The sequence below is a fragment of the Haemaphysalis longicornis genome, unplaced genomic scaffold (genome assembly GCF_048455015.1).
Source record: "Haemaphysalis longicornis isolate Haplotype H1 unplaced genomic scaffold, Haemaphysalis longicornis Haplotype H1 scaffold_10, whole genome shotgun sequence".
Lineage (NCBI taxonomy): Eukaryota > Metazoa > Arthropoda > Arachnida > Ixodida > Ixodidae > Haemaphysalis > Haemaphysalis longicornis.
The window spans coordinates 5,900,134-5,925,277 of record NW_027526204.1 but is presented as its reverse complement, the minus strand read 5'-3'; the positions used below and the strand labels follow the sequence as shown (position 1 = coordinate 5,925,277).

The 25,144-nt window shown below is 47.4% G+C and overlaps 1 protein-coding gene across 1 annotated transcript in view; it reads left to right on the top strand.

Annotated features, from left to right (window-relative positions):
- The first annotated feature begins 899 nt into the window (after nucleotides 1-899).
- LOC144158089 (chitinase-3-like protein 1) overlaps nucleotides 900-25,144 on the top strand; it is a 42,708-nt gene continuing 18,463 nt past the window's right edge. The window contains exons 1-5 of the mRNA XM_077688747.1: nucleotides 900-910; nucleotides 976-1,177; nucleotides 9,491-9,620; nucleotides 13,056-13,228; nucleotides 20,205-20,575. Coding sequence (XP_077544873.1) covers nucleotides 900-910; nucleotides 976-1,177; nucleotides 9,491-9,620; nucleotides 13,056-13,228; nucleotides 20,205-20,575 — 887 coding nt within the window. The remainder of the gene's footprint in view (nucleotides 911-975; nucleotides 1,178-9,490; nucleotides 9,621-13,055; nucleotides 13,229-20,204; nucleotides 20,576-25,144) is intronic.

The window sequence follows — 25,144 nt, the reverse complement described above, 5'->3', positions numbered from 1 at the left end:
CGCGACCAAGTTTGTTTTTGTCAAAAGTGTTGCAAGCAGACTCAAATTTTGTGACGGAAATCATAGGTGCCAGGCGCACATTTCACTGCAAATTATCGTGTAAAAGTTATTGCATGTGAAAAATGAGAAGGTCTCACAACCATATTGCAGTAGAGGGAATTCAATTGGTAACTTTAGAGTGCTCCGTACATTCATTTAATAGTAAGAGCCTGAATGTCCAACGAGACGAAAGATCCAACAAGACGAAATGTCTAATCGAGCTTCAATATCCAATGAGACGAAAGATCCACCGAGATGGAAGGTCCAATCGAGCCTGAATGTCCAACCAAACGAAAGATCCAAGGAGACGGAATGTGTATTGTTGGACCTTTCGTCTGAATCTTTGTCGTAGAGTTCCTCGTTTTCTAAATTTCCTCTTATTACGCGAGGTGTCAGAGCATCTATTACTGATTGGCTTTCTCTCCACATAACGCGCTCAGGGAGTTTTGGTGCACGAACATAAAACACTTGTACGGGCAAACCTTTCATGTGGTCGCAAATTACACAGCGAAGATGCTTCAGTTTTGTTGGGTCGCATTATGGAGAAAGGGAAGCTTAAGGGAGGCCCCACTAGCCGCAGGTGCATTGGGAGAAGTGCGGATGAAGTCAGGTGGCTTTTTCACGCTATCTGGATATCACTGGCCACTGCTGTTGGCTAGTGACTCCAAATGCCAGTACCCTCGAGGCAACGGACGGTAACGAAGCGGGGCCCAGTGGCCTCCATTTGGCGGTTGCCAGTACTGTTGGCATTCTCGTCTTCGTCTACGTAATTTGTACACGGGCTCTTATCGTTCTAGAAATAAACTTTAGTTTTTTTTTTTACTGTGACATGGACAAGCCTGTGGCGTGCTTGCGTGACTATGGCAAAGCGGTAAGCGCCCTCTGGCAGAAGGAGCATTGTAGAAGCTAAGATGCTTTTGTGACGCTTTCACGCAGTCGGAAGCCGTACACGCGCAAGCTGCCGCGACGGCACAGCCGCGCCTACAAGGTGTGTGTGCTGCTCGCGTTCATCGGTGCGCTGTCGCTGCTGGCGCTGGGCCTCACGGCGTTCGCCTACTTCCGCCGACAGAGGGCGGCGCTGCGGCCGACTGCGGCGAGGCACGTCACAGCCGACCAGGACGTCCAACTGGCCAAGCAGGCGAGTCTACCGCTGACCTTTTTTTCCACCAGTGTTTGAAAACGACGGCATTTGTTCGGAATGCTTTGCATGAAGCCCCTTGTGTTTCGACTAATTTCGCTTGTTCATATATTTCTTTGTTTCAGTACCATCCGTGCCCAGTGGGCGTTACAGAAGGAAGTGGGAAAGACACAGAAAGGAAAAAAAGCCAGATCCTAACGACAAGGCATACAAGGAAAGGAAAGACATACAGTTCAACAGTAGTAAGAAAGTAAATACAAACACATAGAACAGAAAACAGTAACACTGAAACGCAAGGGACAAAATGGCACAAGCCAGAGTATTACACAGAATGACGCCTGTTCAAAAAAGAAGCGAAATAACTATTCACTTGCAGGAAACAATATACCAACACACAAAGGAATGTGCACACCAATGCACACTAACTATACCGCTGCGCACTTAGCTCAGTGAAATGCGTATCCATGAAAGCCCGTGAGTCGACAAGGACGCGAATATTCTAATAGCTGCGTATCACTGCGTGCGCAATAAGTACGGCATCTCGTTAAAATAATGCGCTGTTGATCCGTCAACACCAAACCCAAGGAAAACAAGAGAGCGCGTGTGGAGAGGCGGGCCCCGCATTGGTTGCGGCGGGGCTTCGCTCGCAGTTGTTGCTAGGAGACGTCAGGTCGAAGCGGTGCCGGCTGTCTTCTCTGGGCAAGGCGGCATCTGAATAAAGCGATAACTAGAGCGATAAGATGGGCTAGTTGGTTACTACCCAAGATTTCTTCGCACAAACGAACATTACCACAAGGACAGAGCTAAAGGGAGACCATGTTGAAAAAGATGACACCTCGCCTTCCTCGTGCCCATCATCATCATCATGATAATGAAAATGGGCACTCATCAAAAGGGATCTTGGCGGCTCGTCCCTTTTCCGACATTTTTTGGCCGAAAACCCGTTCCTAGACGTTCTCCGAGCTTGCGATGAACCGCCGGGAGAACAGGCACCAAGGGACCTCCAGGGGTGAGCCACACCGAGCGGATTTTGGCTTTTCTTTGACGGCCTTCTCACCTGTGGGGAGCGAAAATGAAGCCTTCGTTTCAGCGAACACGTGGAGAAAGGCTGGGCCAGCAAACGAAGAAGACTAAACGAACCGGACCCATTCGTGCTGCACCATTGACGACACATGAGATGCGCCTTCGCGGCTGCGTACCTCCCGGTCGTCGACTTCTGCCCCGTGAGCCTGATCCCCAGCCGTATCGACGTCCGTGACGCTGCACTTGACCCTCATCGAAAGAGGGTGGGTCTTTCGGGAGCGAGATGTGATCGGCAAGGTAGAAGACTTTTTTCGCTTGGAGCAACCACCCATAGGGAGGTTGACTCACCTGTTGAACACTCTGAGCAAAACGATTCATTGAGCCAGATTAACGAAGAAGTAGAAAACACCATGGAAATTGAGAATCTGGAATCTCAGATGCTTGGCGCATTTGAATTTGAGACCACGGTAATATCGGCAAAAGTGGAACTGGTAATGGAAACAACAAACTGGCAAGATCGCATTGTGCCCATTAAAACTCGAGCAAGGTCACAGCTACGACAGCACCGGACGGATAGAGAGATAACTTTTGAGCAAATAGAAACTCGGAACAAGAATAATGTGTTAATCGGAGAACATGAAGGCTTGTACAGACCAGAAGTGAATCACGAAGACTTACCGCCAATATAGATCAGCTGTGTGGGTTTGTCTGTCGAGGGATTTCGAGTGTTCATTGACCTCCATGGCCTCGAGTGTTCATTGACCTTCGAGTGGCACCATGTACCACTCGAAGGTCAATGAACACTCATCAGAGTGTGTCTTGGCCGAACGGCTCCAACGGGTCGAAACACACGCTGTCTAGCGCGTGTTTCGTCTCCTGGTTAGCCTTGTCCCTGTGGGAATGTCCACTAGTACGATGTGTTCCTTGGGTGCTTCACATATCCGCTTGTAGGCGTTGTGAAACGGAGTGTGACGCAAGTGCAGGAAATAGTGCGCGGCAAAGCGCCTTGAGGAATGGCGGCGACCAAATGCTGATACCGGTGGACAAGAAAGAGAGCTTCTGGCCGCCAACGCCTCTGCCAAGGCGAGCAAACGTAGTCTGAGAAATGGTTAGAGCGCAAAGCACGTTGGCAAGCTGTGCGATTGGTGCGCGAGAAACACCGCGTTGGGGGTACCGGAAGCCGCAGTAAGGCTTACGCATCGGTCCGAGCCTCTGTGTATGAGGGATATGAAATAGCTGTCCGTGCGTTCTTAAACATCCGCCAATAAATATTCCGGTTTCTTGTAGGCAAAGGTGCATAATGGTCACCTTTATTAGTGGAATTAAGTGTCAGTAGTTGAGCGTAATGTTGACTCTCCGATTGATAAGTTACAGTCACCCAAACACTCCCATATATGATGCAATAAACGCGGAAGCATGAGTGTTCAATTGTGTTCTCTCACTCGGCTGATCTTTTTTTTTCTTTGCATGCTTTTCTTCTCCAAATGTGTCAGTCAATCGATTCAACGCACCGGCCAAATTTAATAAAAAAAACGGGTGATCGAAAAGTATAATCAGGCAAGACCTTTCCAACGTACGGAAGCTGGTGGCATGCGTTCTACACAAAAAGTAGCAATACAAAACATTGGGCACACTTTTGGCAAAACGTAACTACGTAAGCTATAGTAGCACCATCCTTATAATTATAAATAGAAGAGTGATTAGTTTTTGTGGTAGTAAATAAAAAACGCGAGAAAAAAGGTGTAGAAAAGAGGCGACACTAAAGAAGGATGTGTCACCGCGCTGTTCCAGAAACAATTGAAACAAAAAGCCTCAACGCGGGCAGTACGAACGCGAAAAAATTTAATCTATCTGAGGAAGCTGCACTTTTCAGTCATCATGGCAAGAGGGAGAGAAGATATGGGAGGAAAGAGAAGAGACAGGGCAGAACAGGGCAGGGGCGAGATGTGCAGCTAAGCAAGCATATACGAAGCCAATTTTTGTAAGCAATTTTAATTCAGTTCGCTTTTCCAGCGTTCATACTACTCACGTGACATCAGTAGGTATAGCTCGAGTCTTTTTCTCTGCAATTCGTTTTTACGCTTGGAGTCAACACCTTTCATTTTTGTGTCGGCTTTGATCTGTATTGGGGGACTTGGACGCCGTTTCGAACTTGTGGGTGTTTTTTTTTCTTGCAACGTGTATTCTTAATAAAAGGCCGCTGGTACTCGCGCGTGTGTACTTATATCTTCTTGGACCGCGCTCTTTTAAAAACTTAGAGAAGGGAAGAGCCCACAAGGACGGGACGAAGCACGTCGTCCCGCGTCCCGTCCTTGTGTGCTCTTCCCTTGTCTAAGTTTTTAAAACAGCGCGGCTCAGGAAGATGTATAACCAACTAGTCCCCATTTTACCCTTGCCTGCTTTCTACTTACGCTGTGTCGAAAGGTACGTCGTACATACCCGCAGCATTTCTTAAAGATACGCTGGAAGTACCCGCAAAATTTCTTAAAGATACGTCGGACGTACCCGCAAGATTTCTTAAAGATACGTCGGACGTACCCGCGAGATTTCTTAGAGATACTTCGGACGTATCGGCGAAAAATTTTTAATTGCGTTGGTGTAGTCGGTTTCACTCCGCCCAAACGTGCAGCGTACGTTCAGCGTTTTCTCCCGTCGACGTCGCGTCGCCAGAAATCCATGGCGACGCGAGCTGAAACTCGAGCGACGCTGATGTCTACGCTCGCCAGATATCGGCGTCGACGCAGCGCGAGAGAGCATCGGAAAGCGAGTGGCAGCGTCCGTCTTCCCGTGGTTTGGGTTCATCCCTTTCAACAGAAAACAATTAATTTCTTTTTAACTTACGGTAATCGGTTGCCTTGAGACAAATTGCAAGCTATTTCTGTTCGTAAGCGCTCATACATTTGTGGCTTGTTCGGCTTTCATCGGGGAGATCGGGGATCTGCGATAGCTTTGTGTGAGTTAAATGAGGGAGCTCTGGTTACATCGCATCCATTATTAGCATAATGTGGCTTGTCAGCAAGATCGGTGCGTGACAAGCAAGCGTTATCAACGCGAGAATTCTGGCGCATTCCATTCCATTCGTAGCTCCCGTGGCTTGCGCAGGGGAGTACCGGGATGTGCGATAGCTTTTTTTGACTCAAACAAGGGAGCTGTGGTTACATCGCTTGTAGCACTAGCATTATTGTCCTCGGCTCCAAGATCGGTGCGGAAGAAGCAAGCGTTACCACTGCTCAAATCTCTCAAATCCGACCCAAAGGAAGCACATCCGACACTATTCGTGGGCAGCCTCAGTTGGTACACCGAATGCTTCAAACCTCCTCGTTCCCTCGCGTGGGCGAGCGGTTAAGAGCCGGGCTTCTGTTTTCAAAGTCCGTAGTTCGAATCCTAGCAAGACGGTTTTTTTTTTTCGGCGAGGGTTTGATGAGTTTTTTTTACAGGGTACAGTCAGGGTGCCAGAGTACCCTGTCTTTCAACCTACAAATAACGTTCGACGGTAACCTCAGTATCAAAGCAGCGCTGAAATTTGTTTTGCTTACGATTTGAATTCATGAACGTGCAGTCGGTACGCAACATGAAGGTTAAAGGGGTCCTGAAATGCCTTCCGCCGATGCATGGATGTACATGTAACAAAATAAAGCAATGTATTAGCAATCTCCTCCTGCAAGAATTTTGTTAAAGCGATGAGTATTAGCTGAGAAATCGTAAATCAAAAGCCGCGAATTATCGTCGCGCCGTATTTCCTCCTCCTTTCAACTGTTTCTTCGCTGTTGGCCTCCCCTCCCATGATGCTCCGCTCCTCAGCGGTGACGTACTTCCGCTATTGCGCTCCCACAGACTGCCGTCTGCTACGGGCCAGCTCTTTCGGCTTTTTCATCTCTGTAGACACCATGGAGACAGGCTGGAAAAGCGAACGAATGACCTGGCCGCATGTGTGCGGCCTGGCCTTGCCCTTTCGCGGTGTACGTAGCTGCAGGGCTGCAGTTGGTATCGGCGGCGAACTCGCAGCCGCGTGGGGAGAATCGTGCGCTCGTTCCCTTTGGTGCACCGCGCACTGTTTATCCAAAAAGCGCGGTCTCAGATGTGGCCCCGCTGGTGCCGGGTGTTATTTTGCGGTGGTTGTAATTCCTACTACCGGCGGCATGTGAAAAAAGACATTTTCAACCGACACAGAACCCGTGCACAAAACGCGCCGGATCGGATCGCTTTATCAGCGGCGATGAACGTGAAGGCGAAGAGCAAACCAACGCTGCACTCGATCAGCGAGAACCCGTGTTCTGACAAGCTGCACCCATGTGTTGCATTCAACACTGACTGGAAAGCGTTTGTTTGCACTTGTTTGGATAGTCGTAAAATGTCCAAACACTCCGGCACTCCGCTAGCAGATCAGCCGGCGAGACATTTCGGAAAACATTTGACAGATGGCGCCGTATGCATTAGTGTGTCGCTACGCAAAACTGATGAGACGCTCTACTAAAACTCCCATCGCGGTGTCACGTAGCGGGACGCAAAAATTTAGCGTTTAGCGTATGCAAAGGCCACAAACGCTGTACTAAAACTCTATTAGCAGCAAAATAGCGTGCGTATGTGAAACCGCTTGCGTTTACAAAGCTGCACGCCGAGCGCGTACGTTTCAAACCTAGTGACATCGTTTAAATACACTGGCAAGCACAGTGTAACGTAGTCAGATATCAACCGTATGCTCAGGCGACAAGCAAGAGCTTGTTTTATGTGGGGCGGAGATTGCGCATAAAGGCCCGTTCGCACTTGCGACGAAAGCGAGTGAGAGCGGCAGGAATTCCGTCGCTTTGTCGCGCGACGATCGTTTTTGTCGAATGGTCGGGACAAATTTTGGTTGCGCGACAGAATTCCCGTCGCTTTCGCTCGCTTTCGTCGCAAGCGGGAATGGAAAGTTCTGCCGCTGCCGTCTGCTACGCAGCTCGGAGGTAACCGCGCGATCTGCTCGGGCCGGATGAACGCGCACACTCCCGCACGGCAGCGCCCCAAGCGGCAGACGGCCGCGTACATCGCTCCCGGCGCCCGCCTGGAGCCCGCCCTCGGCACACTAGCCAGTATGTTTCAGGCACTATAATGGAGGAAAGATTTTTTGCTTCCGATGAACCTAGTTCTTTGCCCCTGTGTTTTTAAATACGTGAAGTGGTTAGCACGTCGTCCTCACGCAGCTCTGTATCGTCATAGCATCGCTGATTGTCCGAACGAAGCTTGCAGCTAAGCCAATGCAGCGACCGAAGCTGTGTGTGTGTGTGTGCATCGCCTCCTGTGTGTTGTGGACGCGTTCGTTTCGCGATGAAATGCGACATTGTACTTCTGCGGGTGGATAGTGCTTCCCATGGTCTGGATTATCTTTCTCGAACGACGTACCACTCAACCTCGCATGGGGTATGTGTAGTGTGCCTGGCTAAAAGCCTTCTCGCTTGCGCGCCAGAGTTGTGACTTGCTGCTCGTCCCCGCAAACCGGGTGTGAGGTGAGTGCCGTATTTACGACGGGCAGGAGGAGGCAACTCATCGTCTGTCAATCCCGGTTCAGACTTGCAACGCATGTTGTGACGTTGCGTTCGTTCGAAACGCATCTCTGGATTGTTTTGAAGTTGAATAAAATGTACGCGTCAAACCCGGGCATTCGGCTCAGGGCGTTCTCTGCGATTGCACCAAAGAAGTGCCACGGGACTGTCTTTATGGTACGTACTCACGTAAGATAAAATCCACGTCGTGTTATGGCCGTGTTGCATTCAATACAAACGGTTAAGCGTTTGTTTACACTTGTTTCGTTTGTCGTAAAATGTCAAAGCACTCCGGCACTCCGCTGGCAGATCAGCCGGCGAGCCGACGCTGAGCAGACGACTCATCTCTTTGCCGGAAGTGCGTGAAAAAGCCGCCCAATAGCAGGATGTCTAGCTCATGACGAACATCTGGGAATCGATGATGTAGACATGTGAAGATGGCGGCGTCCAAAAACACGAAGGAAAGGGTGAGAAAAAAGCGACAAACTTTGCAACAAAAGTGTGAGCTTTCCGCTGCGCGTAAAAGAGTAATACTTGGCACAGGTGACGTTGGCGACCCAATCTAGCGATTGCGCTAGTTCATTTAGTGTGCTCAAAATGCCTTTCAGGGCCCCTTTAAATCAAGTAGCAACTAAAGCAGTTGTGCGAGGTGCGTCTTCGTTTATCATTCTATCTTATTTTGTTCTGATTTGACCGTGATGGCTCGAGATACATTTCGCAGCATTTCAATATTTGCCCGCCAACATACTTAGCAATAAATAAAGACGCCAAGTGTTTTTTTTTTGCTAAAGCTAAAGTCTTGATAATTGCAGTTCAAGAAGCGACAATAACTGCTCATAAACGACTTAAACAGGATGGCATACGTGTCCACCAACGCCCGCCGACGCAGCGACTGGCGCGCGACTTCGCCGGTCTCCTGCGGGCCCGCGCGTTGACGCCGAACGACGCCGACGCTCGCGTGACGCGTGATTTCGCGTCCATGTGGTTAGGGTTTTAAACGGAAACATATGAGGGGGAAAAAAAGAAAAATACTCGCGTCGCACATGATTTTGTTTCCCTCTTGCGAGAACCCGTCGTGGTCCGCATCCGATCTCTGACCTCAGCGAAGGATCTAACCGCCCCTTCAAATAAGGTCCAACTAGAGAACACGAGAAAAAAAAAATACATTCTGCGTCAGGTTAGGCATCGTTAGATTCTTGATGCATGGTTTTGCCGTCGATGGTTCGAGATACCACGCTAGTTTCGAGCAACGCCAATTTCGAGCCACTCTGAGCCCTGTACGTCCGACGTATCTTTAAGAAATCTTGCGGGTACGTCCGACGTACCTTTAGACACAGCGTTCTACTTATACTTTGCGTCAAATCTTTCTAGGGTTTCCTCTGCAGCGAACTATGTGCACACTGGTAGCCACGCCACGAGTTTAGTTGCTTGGAGTGGTGTGGCTAAAAAATATACGCCGTGTCTGACCATTCTTTCACCTGTGATTTTTATTCCGTGAGCCGCCGGCAATTTTTTGTTCCTACTGGTGTCCAAGTGCTTCGAAGCACGAGGAAAAGAGCGAAAGCATTTATCGGAAGTGTTGCGGGGAAACTGCAAAAGGCGTACACCGTTATATGGCTGCTGCTGGTAGAAAACCATCAGGAAAATAGACTTGTGTCTGCTTCTGCTGCCACTAGCAGTAAAGACAGTGCTCTGATTTATTGAAGCCACGCAAGCCAAACTTGCACCCTCGACAGAGATGCAAGGCCGTCAGGGTTTGGCGTGTGCCAAGCTGAAGCCTTCGCAGGGCGGCGGCTGCGGCGAGATGTTCCCGACCGAGAACGTGCACACGGGCAGCTACCGCATGATGGTCAGTCAGGTGATGTGCCTCTTCAACGCCTCGGGCCACTACAGACCGAGCGGTGAGTGACTTTATAGTTTTTTTTTTAACTTTTCAGGCTTTTCAAGTATGCGTTTTGTGGATTTACTCACGTAGAACAAAAACATTTCTCTTCCGTTTGATTGAACCATTCTAAGTAAATATAACAGTAACTGCACTGTATATTCAAGAGAGCACTTCAAAAATCAGTGCCCTTCCATTCTGCTGAGAAGGAGGACCAGCGAAGCTGGCCGCAGCGCAAAGAGTGCCAGAAAAAAACGCGTTTGTTTGTAATTCGCAATTAGGCACACTTCCTAGCTTATTAGAGGAGTGAAGCTTGGAGGGGCTACAGTTTTATTCTAGGGGACAACAAACATAAGGCTGTCTATTTTGCTCCCGCGTCGTAAGCATATTAACTGCCTGTTTAACGCTCCAACTCCAACCGCTCGACCACATAGGACAGCATTCAGGCCGTATCTGGCCGTGAGACTGAACGTTGAACCCCCCCCCTTCCATTAGAACTGGTTTGCTAACGGTGAGAGCCTGAGGCCTGCGTGCGTGCATACAGAAGCGACCAGTGATGTGCGCGTGCGTAAAACCGACCACACAGGCCGATGCGTCACGAAGCAATTCTCAAGCAGGTGGCGATGTCCCTCTTCCTTGTCGTCAGACGCGTCACCTTTTGAAAATGAGACTATTTTTGCCAAAGGCAGAACTGTAACTGAAAGAGAAATACTGCAAACGTTTCATATCGCTTACAGGCAGGAAGCAAATTACACGAGTTACTATATCTCCCTGAGTTACAAAGAGATTCACTACCTGGAAGTCTGGGCTTGAAGCCTAAGGCTTTAAACGTAGACCAAACTAAAGATTTGTCGAAAAGTTTTGTACTTCCTGAAAAGCATTGTGCATGCGTTGGCGGCTGGCTGTTCAATGGATAACTGTCATTACTTCATTTCTTGTCGAGCCTGTAGCCGCGTTTACATGGAGGCGACAGAATGTGGCAGAATGCGACAGTAGCGCGTCATATTTCCTAGCGCATCACGAGTAACGCGATGCGCTAGAGTATACAAGAAGCGCATTACCCCTGGTGCGCCATAAGGTGCCGCGCATAGAAAGCAAAACGGAGTTCTGGCTCTTCCGCTGCTTCAGGTGCGGGTGGTTCCCCTTTTAACACGAAAGGTTCTGTTCCGGGATTCACGAAGATTTCACTTATATATCCGTCACGGGAATGACGGATATATCTGTCACGGGAGTGACGCCAGTACAATGACGCAAGCCGGCTGTAAATTGGGCACCCCGGTACACAGGGCCTCCTTGCGGGGAAGCAACCTTTAGTACTAAAGAGTACTTTATACTTCGGGTTGTTCGTTTTCGGGTTTTATATTTTAACACGAAAGTGATTTATGCTAGGATACACCGACATTTCACTGACGCCATGTCCGTCCCCGAAATGACGACAGTACTCCTTTGCCGAAGCGACCCACTAGCAGGACGTCTCTCGCCAGGCACCCCCGCAAGACAGCCGCCGACCCGCAAATCATGCTCAACTGCAGATTTCACTGGGCATTTCCCTTTCGTGTTTTACCTATTGTTATGACAGCGGATTCAACAACAGTTTTGTTTTCTTCTCTTCTTGCATTGTTTGGCGTCTCAAACCCGAAAAAGATATTTGTAAATACAAAGCTGCGGTTTGAGGCCGTACTGTTGTTGCCGACATGATTCCTAAGGCGATGCGCTCGCGTTTACATGCCTTTCGAAAGTCGACTTACGCGTCTCAATCCACCCCTCTCTGGCGCATTAATGGCGCGCTCTACTGGCGCATTAGCCCCGTTTACATGGATGCGATGCGCTAGAAAGTGGATGCGATGTGATGCGATGCGCCACTAGTCGAATTCATGTAAACGCTGCTTGTGTTGCTTTACTCTCTTAGTGTTTGCATCGCCTTTTTTTTTGGTATTTTAGAGGTAAAGCTTCACACAGCTTTCCATCTTTCAAGGTTATTATTCGCGTCGTACGTCGCGCAAGCTATGCCTTTTTTTTCTTATCGCTTCGCTGGCTCGGAGCTCCACTGCTGCAATGCCGTGTGACTGTAGCGAGGGTGAAACGAATGCTTAGGCTGCGATTCATCGCCCACCGCTGGCAAGGCCTTCTGCGCTTGTGGTTCAGCGCAAGCGCACCACGTGATAGGCGAGCATTTAACGGTTTAACGTATAATATACGGACTTCGCTGAACGAGTTTACAGGAGTGGCGGCAAGAGAAGCACGCAGACGTGGCTTTGCCGGCTTTTAAAGACGACAGTCTTTCTTGGGCTACTTAAACCCAGAAATTTTGGTCTGTCTGTATGTCTGTCTGTCTGTCTGTCCGTCTGTCTGTCTGTAGCTCGATTCAGCCACCCGGCCAAAGTAAAATGCTTTCTGCGCAATAGTCTTATATACTCACAGCCAAAAGTAAACGTGTAAGCCCGGTTTATACGTTCATACTTGTCATCTTTGTTGAACAAAAACAAGGCATTACGCAAATATAAGACCGGAAATCAGTACACAAGAGATATTTACAGCGTTCTTTTATTTAAAACTTCCTGGGTGCTTGGTTTTTCGATAGCATCTACTGCAGAAAACTGCCGCCTCCTGGCGGCATGTGAAAAATCACGCGGCAACAGCAACGATAGCTTCTACTAGCTAGTTTCTACGTTCTGCTTGGAACGCACGTGGAGCACGGCCACGCGGTTCTATAAACCTTGTAGTCTGCCGCCTGAATTCACGCGCGTCTCCCCCGTACTGCAGCGCTGGCATTGAGGAACCCCGCCTGTAGCAGTGGAACGCGGTAAATTCATATCGCATTGAGCAAACCCTTAGTGTGTTTACTTTGGGATGAGCGCGACGGAACAGGAACAGCATGAGAGCTGAGCGGGAAAGCGAAAGGGGGCATTTCCTTGGCAAATTCCTACAAAGACTACCGTCTTTTGACGACATTTGCAACGAAAGGAGCAGATACGCGGCCAATTTTTAATTCTCGCCATCTATATATGTCGCGCCGGCCGGTCTGTCTCTACAGCGCAAGCGAAAAGATGTACCCAATCATCCAGAAGCTATAATTGGACGGCAAGCTGCCAAATCTACAGCAAAGGTAAACCTGCACGAAGTAATATGTGCATAATCTTTGCTTTCGCTCAGAGAAGTCAGCTTAGAAGTGTGAACGTGAACAATTTTTTTCCAAACTCTGGAAAGATGCTTTATCGGCAATGCTCTGCATCCACGGTGGTCGTACCTCCAGTAGACGGTCTTGCAATACTTTGTCGCTACAATACCGCTCATTCGTAAAGGGGCTCACCAACACGTTGCGATACACATCGTATACGAAATGAGAACGAAGAAAGAACCTTAGCAGAGAAACAGCCGGTTTGTAACCTTAAAAAATGCCGAATGAATCATGCGTAGCAGCAAAATCGTAGCAGAAAATCCTCGCCTGGTGCAGCCTGGCGCTTCCCCCTGGGTAAGATCCCCGGCCTGCTGTGCGGCCACGTCCTCTACTGGTCCGTGTCCCTCAGCAACGCCATCGAGCTCGAGTCACGCGCCGAGGTGTTCGACTACACCTGCAAGGGGCTCGAAAGTGTCGCCGACCTCAAGCGGCGATTCATGGCCATCAAGGTGAGCTGCCGCGACGTGCTATAACCGAGCTTGTGTTGGAATGAACCACTTGAACGAGAACAAGAAGCCGTTGGGCTCAGTTGGAGGACGCATTTCAGCCCGAGGATAGACCAAGATATCTTCGTCCATCTTCGCGCTGAAATGTGTTTCACTCCAACGATATTTCATTGATACTCAGCGAGTGCTCACGCACTGCCTTCCGTAATAAATAAAGTCTGTGAAGGCCGCTCAAATCTACTAGAGCGTGCAGGGTGGCGCCTCAAATGCCGTTTGCCATCCAGTCACCGCGTTAAAACAAATGCTACACCTACCTTTGAGGTTGGCCCGTCGTTGTGCAGTGAACCGTTACTTATTTTTGTTTATGCGTTTATATATTTCATAAAGAGAGTGGGGAAGAAGACGAGAGAGAGCAATAAAGCGTGGAAGATGGTAGGCAAACAAAAGATATAACTTTGCACAAGGTAGCAGCCTGAGTCCGGTGGTGCCAACGTTTCGACAACGCGTCGCTTCGTGAGGGGCCGACGGAAGTCAAGCCTGACGTCAGGACTGCTGGGGGCCCGCCTCCGTGTAGACGTTTGGCCCCGGACTGAGGCCGCTACCTTATCCAAAGCTTTGCCTCTTAATATTGATTGATTGTGGGGTTTAATGCGCCGACGCAATGCAGGCGATGTGGCGCGCCGTAGTGCGCCACATCTCCGAATTGCGCGCAAATCTCGTACACACGGGCGCTTTTCCTTTTCGCGTCCATTAGAAAAGCGGCCGCCGAGGCCGGAAATCGATCCCGCGTCCTCGTGCTGAGCAGCAGAACGCCTTAGATTCATTTATTCATTCGCAAATACCTTACAGGCTCCGTCTTACAATGCTCCACCTCGAAGGTGGAGTAAGAAAGGCTGCACATAACAAAAAGGAGGGAATATACAAAACACACAGGACGAGGCACGAAAAAACCCTAAGCTGTTGAAACATTTTCGTTTGCACTTTGCTGTGGCAAAAGTACGGATAAATACCCCTGGCAATCGTAGTAACAGGAAACAGTGTGTGGCGCGAGAGCGAAGAAGGGCTGAAACGCACCAGCGCTGTGTGCCGACGTTTGTGTTATGCGCCATCTTATGCTACCGGCATGCGAGTCTTACGACCCGGACAATCGCACAAAGAAGCAAACCAATGTACGATGCAACGACTTGAACGAATTGGTCGCCCTCCCACCCTGCGAAAGTGGATGTCCAGCAAAGCTGTTCTCAGCCACTTCAAATGGTGATGGAGGAGGGTATGAAATGTTTCTTGTCGTATCGGCGGGCTTGTCGCTTGCGCTCGGCTAGTGTGACTAGATAAGGTTACGTAGTACCGCCACTCTTTTCTCCTATTGTTCCGTGCCGCCTCCGTGATCGTTGGTCAGTTCGCATTGCGTGACATCTGTTTACGCTGCGACAGTTCATGGGCGCCAAACATTTTGTTGTTTATGCGTTGTAGTCGCTCAACTCTGGAGGCTCAGCTTGTACTCCGTGAGGGATTCCTCCATACGAAATGCTCTTACGGAATGCTCTGCAGCCGAGCGCGACTGACATCCTTCCGAATGCGAATCAAAGATAACGCGTGCAACAGCATGTCAGTAGCAGAAGTGGGTCCAAAGATGCCGTTGTGCTGCATCTTCGGTAGTGTTGTTAACAAACCACCCGGTCGAACGACGTTAACGGCAATGCCGTAAATGCTTATCTCGCAGCACTGATGAACGACGAAGTGGCCGCTGTTGCTGACTTGCGTACCTCAGTTGCGGTACCTTATCTACTGACACCACGTTCGGCTTCCTGGAGGCAAATGCTGGGTCCTGCCTAGCCTGATACATGCGGTCGGCGTGCTGGGCAAGACCTGTTCTATTTTGTGACACTGTTCCTTCCTAACCATGAAAGATAATCTGCAAACATAACTTTTACGAGGAACTCGGGGTGGTTCATTGTTCACAGGCGCATTATCATCCATAATGCAGGTTCTAACCTTGTTTTATGATATCTTTAAACGACTTGTGAGCTTGATGCTGAATGCCTGGTTAGCCTGACGCATGCGCTTGGCGTCTTAGGCCTTGGCGCCTTCAGTGTTTGCTGACGGAGATCGGTTTTTCCAACAACGATGAAACCGGGGGGGGGGGGGGGGGGTAGAGGCACACAGCTTTGCTATAATGATGTGTGAGATACATCACCATTATCACCAGCCTATCTACGCCCACTGCAGGGCAAAGGCCTCTCCCATTAATCTCCATTTACCCCGGGCCTGTGCTAACTGTGACCAATTTATCCCCGCAAACTTCTTGATCTCATCTGCCCATCTAACTTTCTGCCGCCCCCTGCAACGCTTGCCTTCTCTAGGGATCCTCTCTGTTACCCTTAATGACCAACGGTTATCTTGCCTTCGCATTACATGCCCTGCCCACGTCCATTTCTTCTTAAGTTTTACTAATATGTCCTTTACACACCTTTGTTCCCTGACCCACTCCGCTCTCTTCTTATCCCTTAATGTTACACCTATCATCATCCGCTCCATTGCCCGCTGAGTCGTTCTCAATTTAAGTTGAACCATCTTGGTGAGCCTCCAAGTTTCCACCCCGTAGGTGAGTACCGGTAAGATGCAGCTGTCATACACTTTCTTCTTCAGGGACAATGGTAGGCTGCCATTCATTATCTTAGAATGCCTGCCGAATGCACTCCACCCCATTTTTATCCTTCTAATTATCTCTGCCGCATGGTTGGGATCCGGGGTCACAACTTCGCCTAAGTAGATATAGGTAGTATTCGCTTACCACTTCCACTGCCTCGCCACCTATCTCAAACCGCTGTGCTGTCCCGAGGTTATTGATCATTACTTTAGTTTTCTGCACATTAATTTTCAGGCCCACGGTTCTACTATGTTTAAATATGACTAGCGTTTACAGTGCAGATCTAAATAAAATTGGAACAAGGCTCATTAAGTCTCTTACGGAATATTTCGTGCTTTCGTACGGGAGCAATGCCCTGAGTAACCTGATCGCACTAAGATACGGCGGGAAGTACAGCCGCCGAAATGAAGAGCAGTATTTTCTTATAGGTACACTTGAAGCTGAGTTTTATTGTGTAGCCGAGGTGACAAGCATAAGGTGTCGGAGCAAAATGTTTTCGTACCGGTTTCCGTTTCGTTCAATAAATAACAGTTCCTTTACGGTTCTGCTCTGAAACAGACAAATAATGGTTCGTAATGGTAGTAACGGCTCGTGTTAGCGCGCAAAAAGAAAATTCGGACAAATTTTAAATTATGGCGTTTTTTTAAAGCATACCAGCGCATATAACTTTTCTTGTCAAAACGAAGACCGCTAAATACCTTAAGCTAGCCTAAAATCATGGTCAAATTAAAATTTTAGGACACGTATGCACTTTTTGTCGTCTATTTCTCGATGGAGAAGCTGCACATGACGATCTAAGTTTCCACCCAGGTCTCCAGAAAATACATGGCGGTAGCCCTCAATCCGTCACGTAGTTTACTTTGAGGCGCTGTCGTGGATGAAAAATCGTCGAGCACGATTTGGTTTGCGGCGCTTCATTGGAATGAGGTGTACAATTGTTAGGTGCGAACCCCCCACACCTCCCGAAAACCAGCGCGGTGTACGCGTAAGCTCAATCCTTCCGTATGCTGCCTTGGTTAGTAATAAATTGTTAGTATTGTTAGTTGGTATTGTTAGAATTGTTAGTAATAAATTGGAGACAGTAATAAGTTGGAGAAAGTAGTAAGTTTAGAATGGTGCTATGCGCTGTGTAATAGTATAGTTATGCTATATTGCGTTACAAATTTAAAACGCTGTTTCTCACACTACAAAAGGGCGTCGAATGTTTCAGCTCAAGCTCCATCTTTACCTGGCGTAGCTCAGAACGCGGCGCAGCAAAGCGGAGCGGAGGGCAAGAAGGGTGATTGAAAGTTGCGAGGTCCTGCGGGCACGCGCCAGTCATCATCGCATACATTTCGTGTCTCATTAATGTAACCATCCTGTTTTGGGCAGCCATGGATGACGTGCAGGTGGTATCCTAGTTGAGAATGGCGGCGTTCGTTCAATGGCGTCTGTGTTCGATATACCGGTAGGATGGGAAGATCTGAATGTGAGGCCAGTGACGACCACTGGCGCTGCTATTTCTTCGGTCTTCAATGCGAATGTGGCCGAACTTCCTCAGGTACGCAACAGACACAACAGATTATGTGTGAGGAGGCAGCAACGGATAAAGGCAGTACGTTCGCCCCGCCGCGTATATATCCACAAAATTGGTGAATACTCACATTGGTGAATAGCGCACATCCACAATCTCAGCGGCAAGATCTATTTATTTTATTTATGTATTTATTTAGTTATGTACTCTCAAGGCACATTGGCATTACAGAGAGGAGGGGGGGGGGGTTCAACAACACTCTAGAGGCAATGCAGCAGGAGTTTGGTTTCACATAAGAAACATATTTCCATATTTGCAATATACACATCAACTGGAAATATAAACAATAACAGGAAAGGAAAAATCAGAAGGTTCCTAAAACCTTCGCCATACTCGGGAACAACACCCAGGATTTACAAAAAACCGCGGAATTTATGGAAAAACAGTATGAGAAAGAAAGTTCGGGTAATATGGCCACTTATAGCTACCTTAAAATTGACTGGAATAATTATTGAAGCAATGCATGTGGGGAGGTGATTCCAGTGAGAGCTGGTTTTAGGAACGAATGAGTGGAAATAATAGTTTGTGCGGCTGCTGGGGACGCCAACCTTGAACTGATGATCGTTTCTTGTCGAGTGATAAGTGGGAGGAAAAAGCATCAAATCTTTGAGCGTTAACTTGGTGTGATAAATTTTATTAAAATGACAAAGTCGTGATATTTTCCTGCGAACAGACAGATAAATTAGGTTAAGGGTAGATTTCATGGAAGTGACGATAGCCGTACGAAAATAGTTAGATAATATGAAGCGTGCGGAACGATTCTGGACGGCTTCAATATCATGAAGTAGCGAGTTGCAGGTCCCAGATCGACGACGCATACTCGAGCTTTGGCTGAACTAAAGTTTTATATAAAACGAGTTTTATATGTGTTGAAGCAAGAGGAAAATTTCGCCGTCAAAAACCGAGCATGCAGTTAGCGTCACTTGTGATATGTTCGTTGTGTGTTTGCCAAGAAAGGTTATCCGAGATGTACATGCCAAGATATTTGTAACATGAAACTTTGGTTAGAGGGTCGTGGTTGAGTATGTAAGTGCACGCTGTAGAATATGTTTTTGGCGGATCAGCCGCACTACTTTGCATTTATTTCTGGTCAGCTTCATTAGCCATGCATCGCACCACGTAGGAATCTTATTTAAGTCAGATTGTAGCGCACTTTCGTTGGCGGAATCAAAAATTTATCTATAAATACTATAGATGAGCGGAATTCCCTACCCGACACTCTTGTCCCGCCCATTATGAAATGTTTTCCGCTGCACCTTGGCAGAGCTTGCATATAACCGAGACATATAGAGCGGCATATAGCGCGACATGACGTGTAGCTGTTTTCATTGAGTTTGCCCCTGTAATCTGCTTGCGCTGCAATCGTTGTAAGCTGCGGTAATATCGATAAACATAGTATTTTCGTTTTTGTTTTTAATACCGTGCTTGTAACTTTTTGTGTTTATTCATGCATAACAACCCTCACAACAATGCGTGAGGGCATATAAAAGTGTGTTAAAAATCAGTACACAAGAGTGTACTGATATACATTGTATACCCGCCGCGGTGGCTCAGTGGCTAAGGCGTTGCGCTGCTGAGCACGAGGTCGCGGGTTCGATTCCCGGCCGCGGCGGCCGCTTTTCTGATGGAGGCGAAAAGCAAAAACGCCCGTGTGTACGAGATTTCGGTGCACGTTAAAGATCCCCAGGTGGTCAAAATTAATCCGGAGCCCTCCACTACGGCGGGCCTCATCGCCTGCGTTGCGTCGGCGCGTTAAACCTCACAATCAATCAATACATAATGTATACAAATTGTATGCATTACACAAAAATAAGTATACAGCCAGCAGCCAAAATCAGTATACAGCCTTCGCAGCCAGCTGCACGCGGTGATTGACGCAGACAGCAGCCTGCCGAAGGGAAGAGGGCGCAAGCGAGGCCATTTTATTCAAGGGAACCGCAGCAATCTCGCATATCGCTGCTCAAACACCTTAACTTTCTACCGGAACTGAAAACCAAAAGAATTTTTTTTTTCAGTTTAGGTCTTGAACGAAATAATAGCTAAGATTCCGCTTCCGTTTTCGTTACAGCTTATCATATCGTTCTTTTTTTTTTTCGTTTCTCGGTTCCAGTTTCAGTTGCGTTCGGACACCCTGACAAGCTTTGAGCTACGAAGGTCAGAGGGGATAGGCTGTCAGTGTAACGTAGTTGTGCACTCGACATAGAAGAGCGGTCACGCGGCAAATTTCGCCGTTTTAGCGAACATCGCGTTTTATTTCTTTTATACTACATCGGCAATCATAGTTCCGAATGATTACACGAGCGGGTATACTAAGAATGGAATCTTGCATAATCACTGAGGACCGTGGATGAGGTAAGCATTTGGCGAGGGAAATTACAAATGTGGGAGAAGAATGAGTAAGCAAGATAATTAAGCGTCTGCCACTCGCGACTGTTATTGCAACCGTTCAGAGACCGAAAAGCAAACGTGACTGCGTGTTGCAGGCTCTGCTATTCTGGCACTTTGTTCCCATACGGCATTAAGCTAGAAGTCTTGGTTTCTGTGCTTGTGCAGATTCTTGGTTCTTTGAGAAATCCTTCTCAGCTATTGAAACCCTACTAATCATAAATATACTAAAAACAACGACAAACCAACTGGACGATAAAATCTACGAAAGGTAGCTTGCTTAAGGCGCAACATAACTGCTTTCCTTGCATCATGATTCGACAGGCTTTTCCAGACTTTCTTGTCCGCTGAGCCAAATGTACCCCCTGCAGGTTCACTTGGTACTCAGCGCAATGACGCCTCACGAGAACGCGCGGCTCTCCGACGTGGCCGAAAGCTCCCAGCTTCTCAGCAAATTGACCAATGAAGTAAAGGCTTGGGTGAAGCGCTTCGAGTTCGATGGCATCTTCATCGCCTGGAGCGCCCCGAGGGGGCCCAATAACACCGTGACGCTGTTCCGCACGCTTGCCGAAGTACTGAACCCGCGGTACTCCGTGGGCGCCATACTGCCGACATCGCAAGAAGCACTCGGCAACTACGACCTTCCAGGAGTCTTCGCCGTCGTCGACTGGTTCATAGCGAGTACGCACGGCTTGAACCCGGGGCCATCGTGGAACCGCACCTCATGCTCCAGTCCATACAAGTAAGGCGACCATCGCGTGGCTTGTTACAGGCAAAACTGAAGGGAATCTTCGGTTTTGAATACTTCAGAAAAATACTAGAATACCCAAAGCTAGGCGTATCAGAGGCCGTAATAAAGGTGGGACAGTTGCAAGTCAAAACCACATAAACTCTTGGCGTACAGCCGTATCTCGATTAACAATCACCGAGCAAAATTATATTTTTAATAAGTGAAAATTTCCGCTGGTCTAGTTGGTGATGAGCGTTCATGGTAAGAAGTGCAAGCGACAATGCGTCTGGTTTAGCACTTGTCAACTTAATTTAAACGTGACACCTGTAAATTTGCACACCTCACAAATTTTTTGTACTAGCTTGGTTTGGCATAGTATCCCAACTGGGGGGGCTTGGTATCGTTTTTTCGCACACTGTTTCATAAAAGTTTGCCACTATTTCAAATGTAATGGTGTGTCTCCTTATGGTTCTTGAGTGCTGACGACGACAGTCACATGGTGCTTGAAATGTCACGGCTTGAGACCTCCAAGCTTGCCACCCCGCTGTATCTACTGGATGTTCCATCCTGTCGTCTTGTCGTCCAGCCTGTCACCCATCTAATTGCCCAGCCTGTCGTCTTGCGACCTGCCGGCGCCATCCATTGCCAGACCGAGCGGCAAAGAGCCGGCAAAGCAGCCGCTCGCCTTCTTACCTGGCAACACAGCGGCGAGGCCCCGAGTGAGCGCACCTGCGACGCCCATGCGCAGCTGATCCCGCCTGCTACGCTTGTGCCCCGGCAGCCCAGTCTCATTGCGACGTGACGAGGCGTGGCGTAGTGGAGTGAACGCAGAAAACGCTAATTTCCAATTAACTTCGTTGCGTTATGCAGATGGACAATAGGGCAAGTTGTTATCGGTTCATGCATGATAACAATGCGCACGCGCGAAGGACAGCAAAGAAGCAAATAAAACTTGCTGCTCGGCTATAATTTGGTTCATGGTGGCCATAAAGGAGGCTACCGCATCAAGAAACAAGACACACGACAGAAAACAGACAGGACGGGCTTCAACTGATTTATTACTTTGCATATATAGCGGAATAAACCCGAGCATGCGCAGTGTGAGCTATTCAAGGCATTACTCCCAAATAACCATCACAAAAAATGCATAGATACTACTATTTGCGCGGGTATAACCCACACCAAAAATGCGAACATTTCAGTGGCAAAGTAAGGGTGCTCTTAATACCGACGTTTTTCCTTTAGCGCAGCTTCATGGCAATGTGCGTCGTACCGTGAAGCTCCTACACAGTAACACTAACTAATACCCCGGCTACACTGGGGTCCGAATGTCATTTCAACCAAATGTCATTTGACTGAAATGGGGGCTTCGAATGCCATTCGGAATCCGCTGTGCTCCACTACCATTTCGATGGCATTTGAAAGTTTGAACAATCGCTCGCCGTGGTGCCAGGCGCTGCTAATGTCGAGTTCTGTTTTTACGCAGTCACGCAACTATCAAATTCAGCAGCAGTCTTCGGCAATGAAATGATATCTAAATATAAATATTGTAAGCTTTCACACGGTTATTCCTTAATTATGAATGGAAGTCGAGGTTTTTGTGCTGTTTTGTGCTGTCTGGCCACATTGCTTTGTCGCTTGCTCGCACTAGCCTGAGAGTATGGAATCATTACATCTTGATATCATAATTTAAGTGAATGAGAAGTAGGCGAATTCCCGCAATTAAGAATATTTTGTTTGTTTTAAGTACGCCAGTAATGTATTTGTGCTGACTTGGAAAGCTGTGCGCGAGAGTGCTAGAAATGCCATTTGAAGGTCCCATTCGTGCTCATTTGGCGTCAATGTCATTTGAGACGAATGGCATTTCATTTGCGCGAAAGTGCTAGAAATGCCATTTGAACGTCCCATTCGTCCTCACTTGCCCTCAATGTCATTTGAGACGAATGGCGTTTCATTTGCGCGAGAGTGCTGAAAATGCCATTTCAACGCCCCATTCGTGCTCATTTGGCTCGAATGTCATTTGAGACGAATGGCATTTCAACACGCAGTGGAGCAGCACAGCTTCGCATTTGAGTCAAATGCTATCTGCTTCAAATGACATTCGGACGCTAGTGTAGCAGGGGTATAAATCGATTGCACAATCATACAAGGACAAGGAATAAAAAACAAAAACGAGCGCACTCTAACAACTGAATTTTATTAGTGTATTGTGACTTTCGCCTTGCAGTCAGTGCATTATACTCGCTAAATTTATCTACATTGTACTGAGCACGAGGTCGCGGGTTCGATTTCCGGCTGCGGCGGCCGCTTTTCTGATGGAGGCGAAAAGCAAAAACGCCCGTGTGTACGAGATTTCGGCGCACGTTAAAAATCCCCAGGTGGTCAAAATTACAAGACCGTTCGAAGCGCAAAACGTAAACGAGGGACGACGAGAGGGCACAGGGACACGAGCTACTTCCAACTGAGATTTATTAGGAAAAGAAGGCATATATGTACACAGAAATCGTGCGCACACCGGTACATTCTTGAGGTCACGCCACGCACACCCAAGACACGCATGATAAAATCGGAATACGATAAAACAACGATAAAACAAAATAACGAAAACCGGAAAAACGATAAAAATATATTTTTTTTGACAGCAGCTTGTGCGACACGTGCATTCAGATCCGTATGTTCAGACACGAAAGTTCATTTTGTGATAGAGTCAGAGATGGCTCGCTCACGCATGCATCCCTTCCGAGCTGTCCAACAAATATAGTTTCATCGTTTTTTCGGTTTTCGTTATTTTGTTTTATCGTTGTTTTATCGTATTTCGATTTTATCATGCGTGTCTTGGGTTTGCGTGGCGTGACCTCAAGAATGTACCGGTGTGCGCACAATTTCTGTGTACATATATGCCTTCTTTTCCTAATAAATCTTAGTTGGAAGTAGCGCGTGTCCCTGTGCCTTCTCGTCGTCCCTCGTTACGTTTTGCGCTTCGGTCTTGCAATGGAATACCAACTTGCCCAGAAGTCCGCCTTGGTCAAAATTAATCCGGAGCCCTCCACTACGGCGCGCCTCATCGCCTGCGTTGCGTCGGCGCGTTAAACCCTACAACCAATCAATATCTACATTGTATGTAGTGTGTTGCTTGAGCCGTAGCTTTGGTTCAGCCATTCCTGTATCAAATGCGCGGTCACTAAATACGTGCGGATTTTGAATGCGTAGCATCCTTTGCCGACTACTCCCCCCCCCTCACCCCCGCCAGGACCGTGTAGCGCCCTGATTTCCACAAAAATGCAGACACCGAGGAAGTTCCACCTCGAATCGCTATAATGGCGTAAATGGTCGGACGAAATTTTGAGAAACCAGAAAATAAGAAAAATAATAAAAACTACGGAAAATGGTGAAAAGTGTAACGCCCTGCGTTTCCACAATGAGGCAGATTCGCAAAAATTTTACTGCAATTGTTATAATAGGGTAGATGGAGACAATGGGTGGAACGAAGTTTTGAAATTAAAAAAATTACAAAAATATAAAATAAATACGGAAGATATCGAACTGTATAACGCCCTACATTTCCACAATAATGCAGATGCACAAAAATTCCAAATGTAATCGTTAGTATAACGTAAATGGAAATAATTGGCAGGAAAAATTGTGAAAAAACAAAGCATAAAACCAATACACAACTACGGGAAATGGCGAATCATACAACGCCTTGTATTTCCACAATAATACAAATTTTGCGAAAGTTGCAAGTGTAATCCTTATAGTAACGTAAAGGAGATCATGGCTCGGACGAAATTTTGACAAATAAAAAGAACAAAAATATTAAAAAATTGTGGAAAATCACAACACATATACCCCATGGCATTTCCAAAATAATACAGCTTTCGCAAAAGTTCCACCTGTAATCGTTATAATAGCGTAAATGGACATAATTGGGTGAACTAAATTTCCAAAACAAAAAATAAGAAAAACATAAAAATTCGGCAAATGTCAAAACGTATAACGCAAGCCATTTCCACAATAACGCCGCTTTCGCGAAAGTTCAACCTGTAATAGTTATAATAGCGAAAATGGAGATAATTGGTCGAACGAAATTTCGAGAAACTAAAAAAAAAATAAGAAAAATATAAAGTAACTACCGAAAATGGCGAGCCGTGTAACGCCCTGCATTTCCACAATAATGCAGATTTCGCGAAAGTTCCAAATGTAATCCTTGTAAAAACGTAAATGGAGCTGATTGTTCGGGCGAATTTTTGAGAAACTGGAATACAAAAAAAAATAATAAACAATCACGGAAATGGCAAACGTATACCACACGCAATTTCCACAACAATGCAGATTTCGCTAGGGCTCCTCCTGTAATCGTTTTAATAGCGTAAATGGAGATGATTGATCGAACGAAATTTTTAAAAAGAAGAAGAAACAAACATATAACACAATTATGGAGAATGGCGAACCATGTAACGTCCTGCATTTCCATAATGATGAAGATTTCACGAATGTTCCAAATGGAATCCTTACGGTAACGCAAATGGAGAGAATCGGTCGGATAGGATGTAAAAAGCAAACCGTTAGCTAGGAAAAACT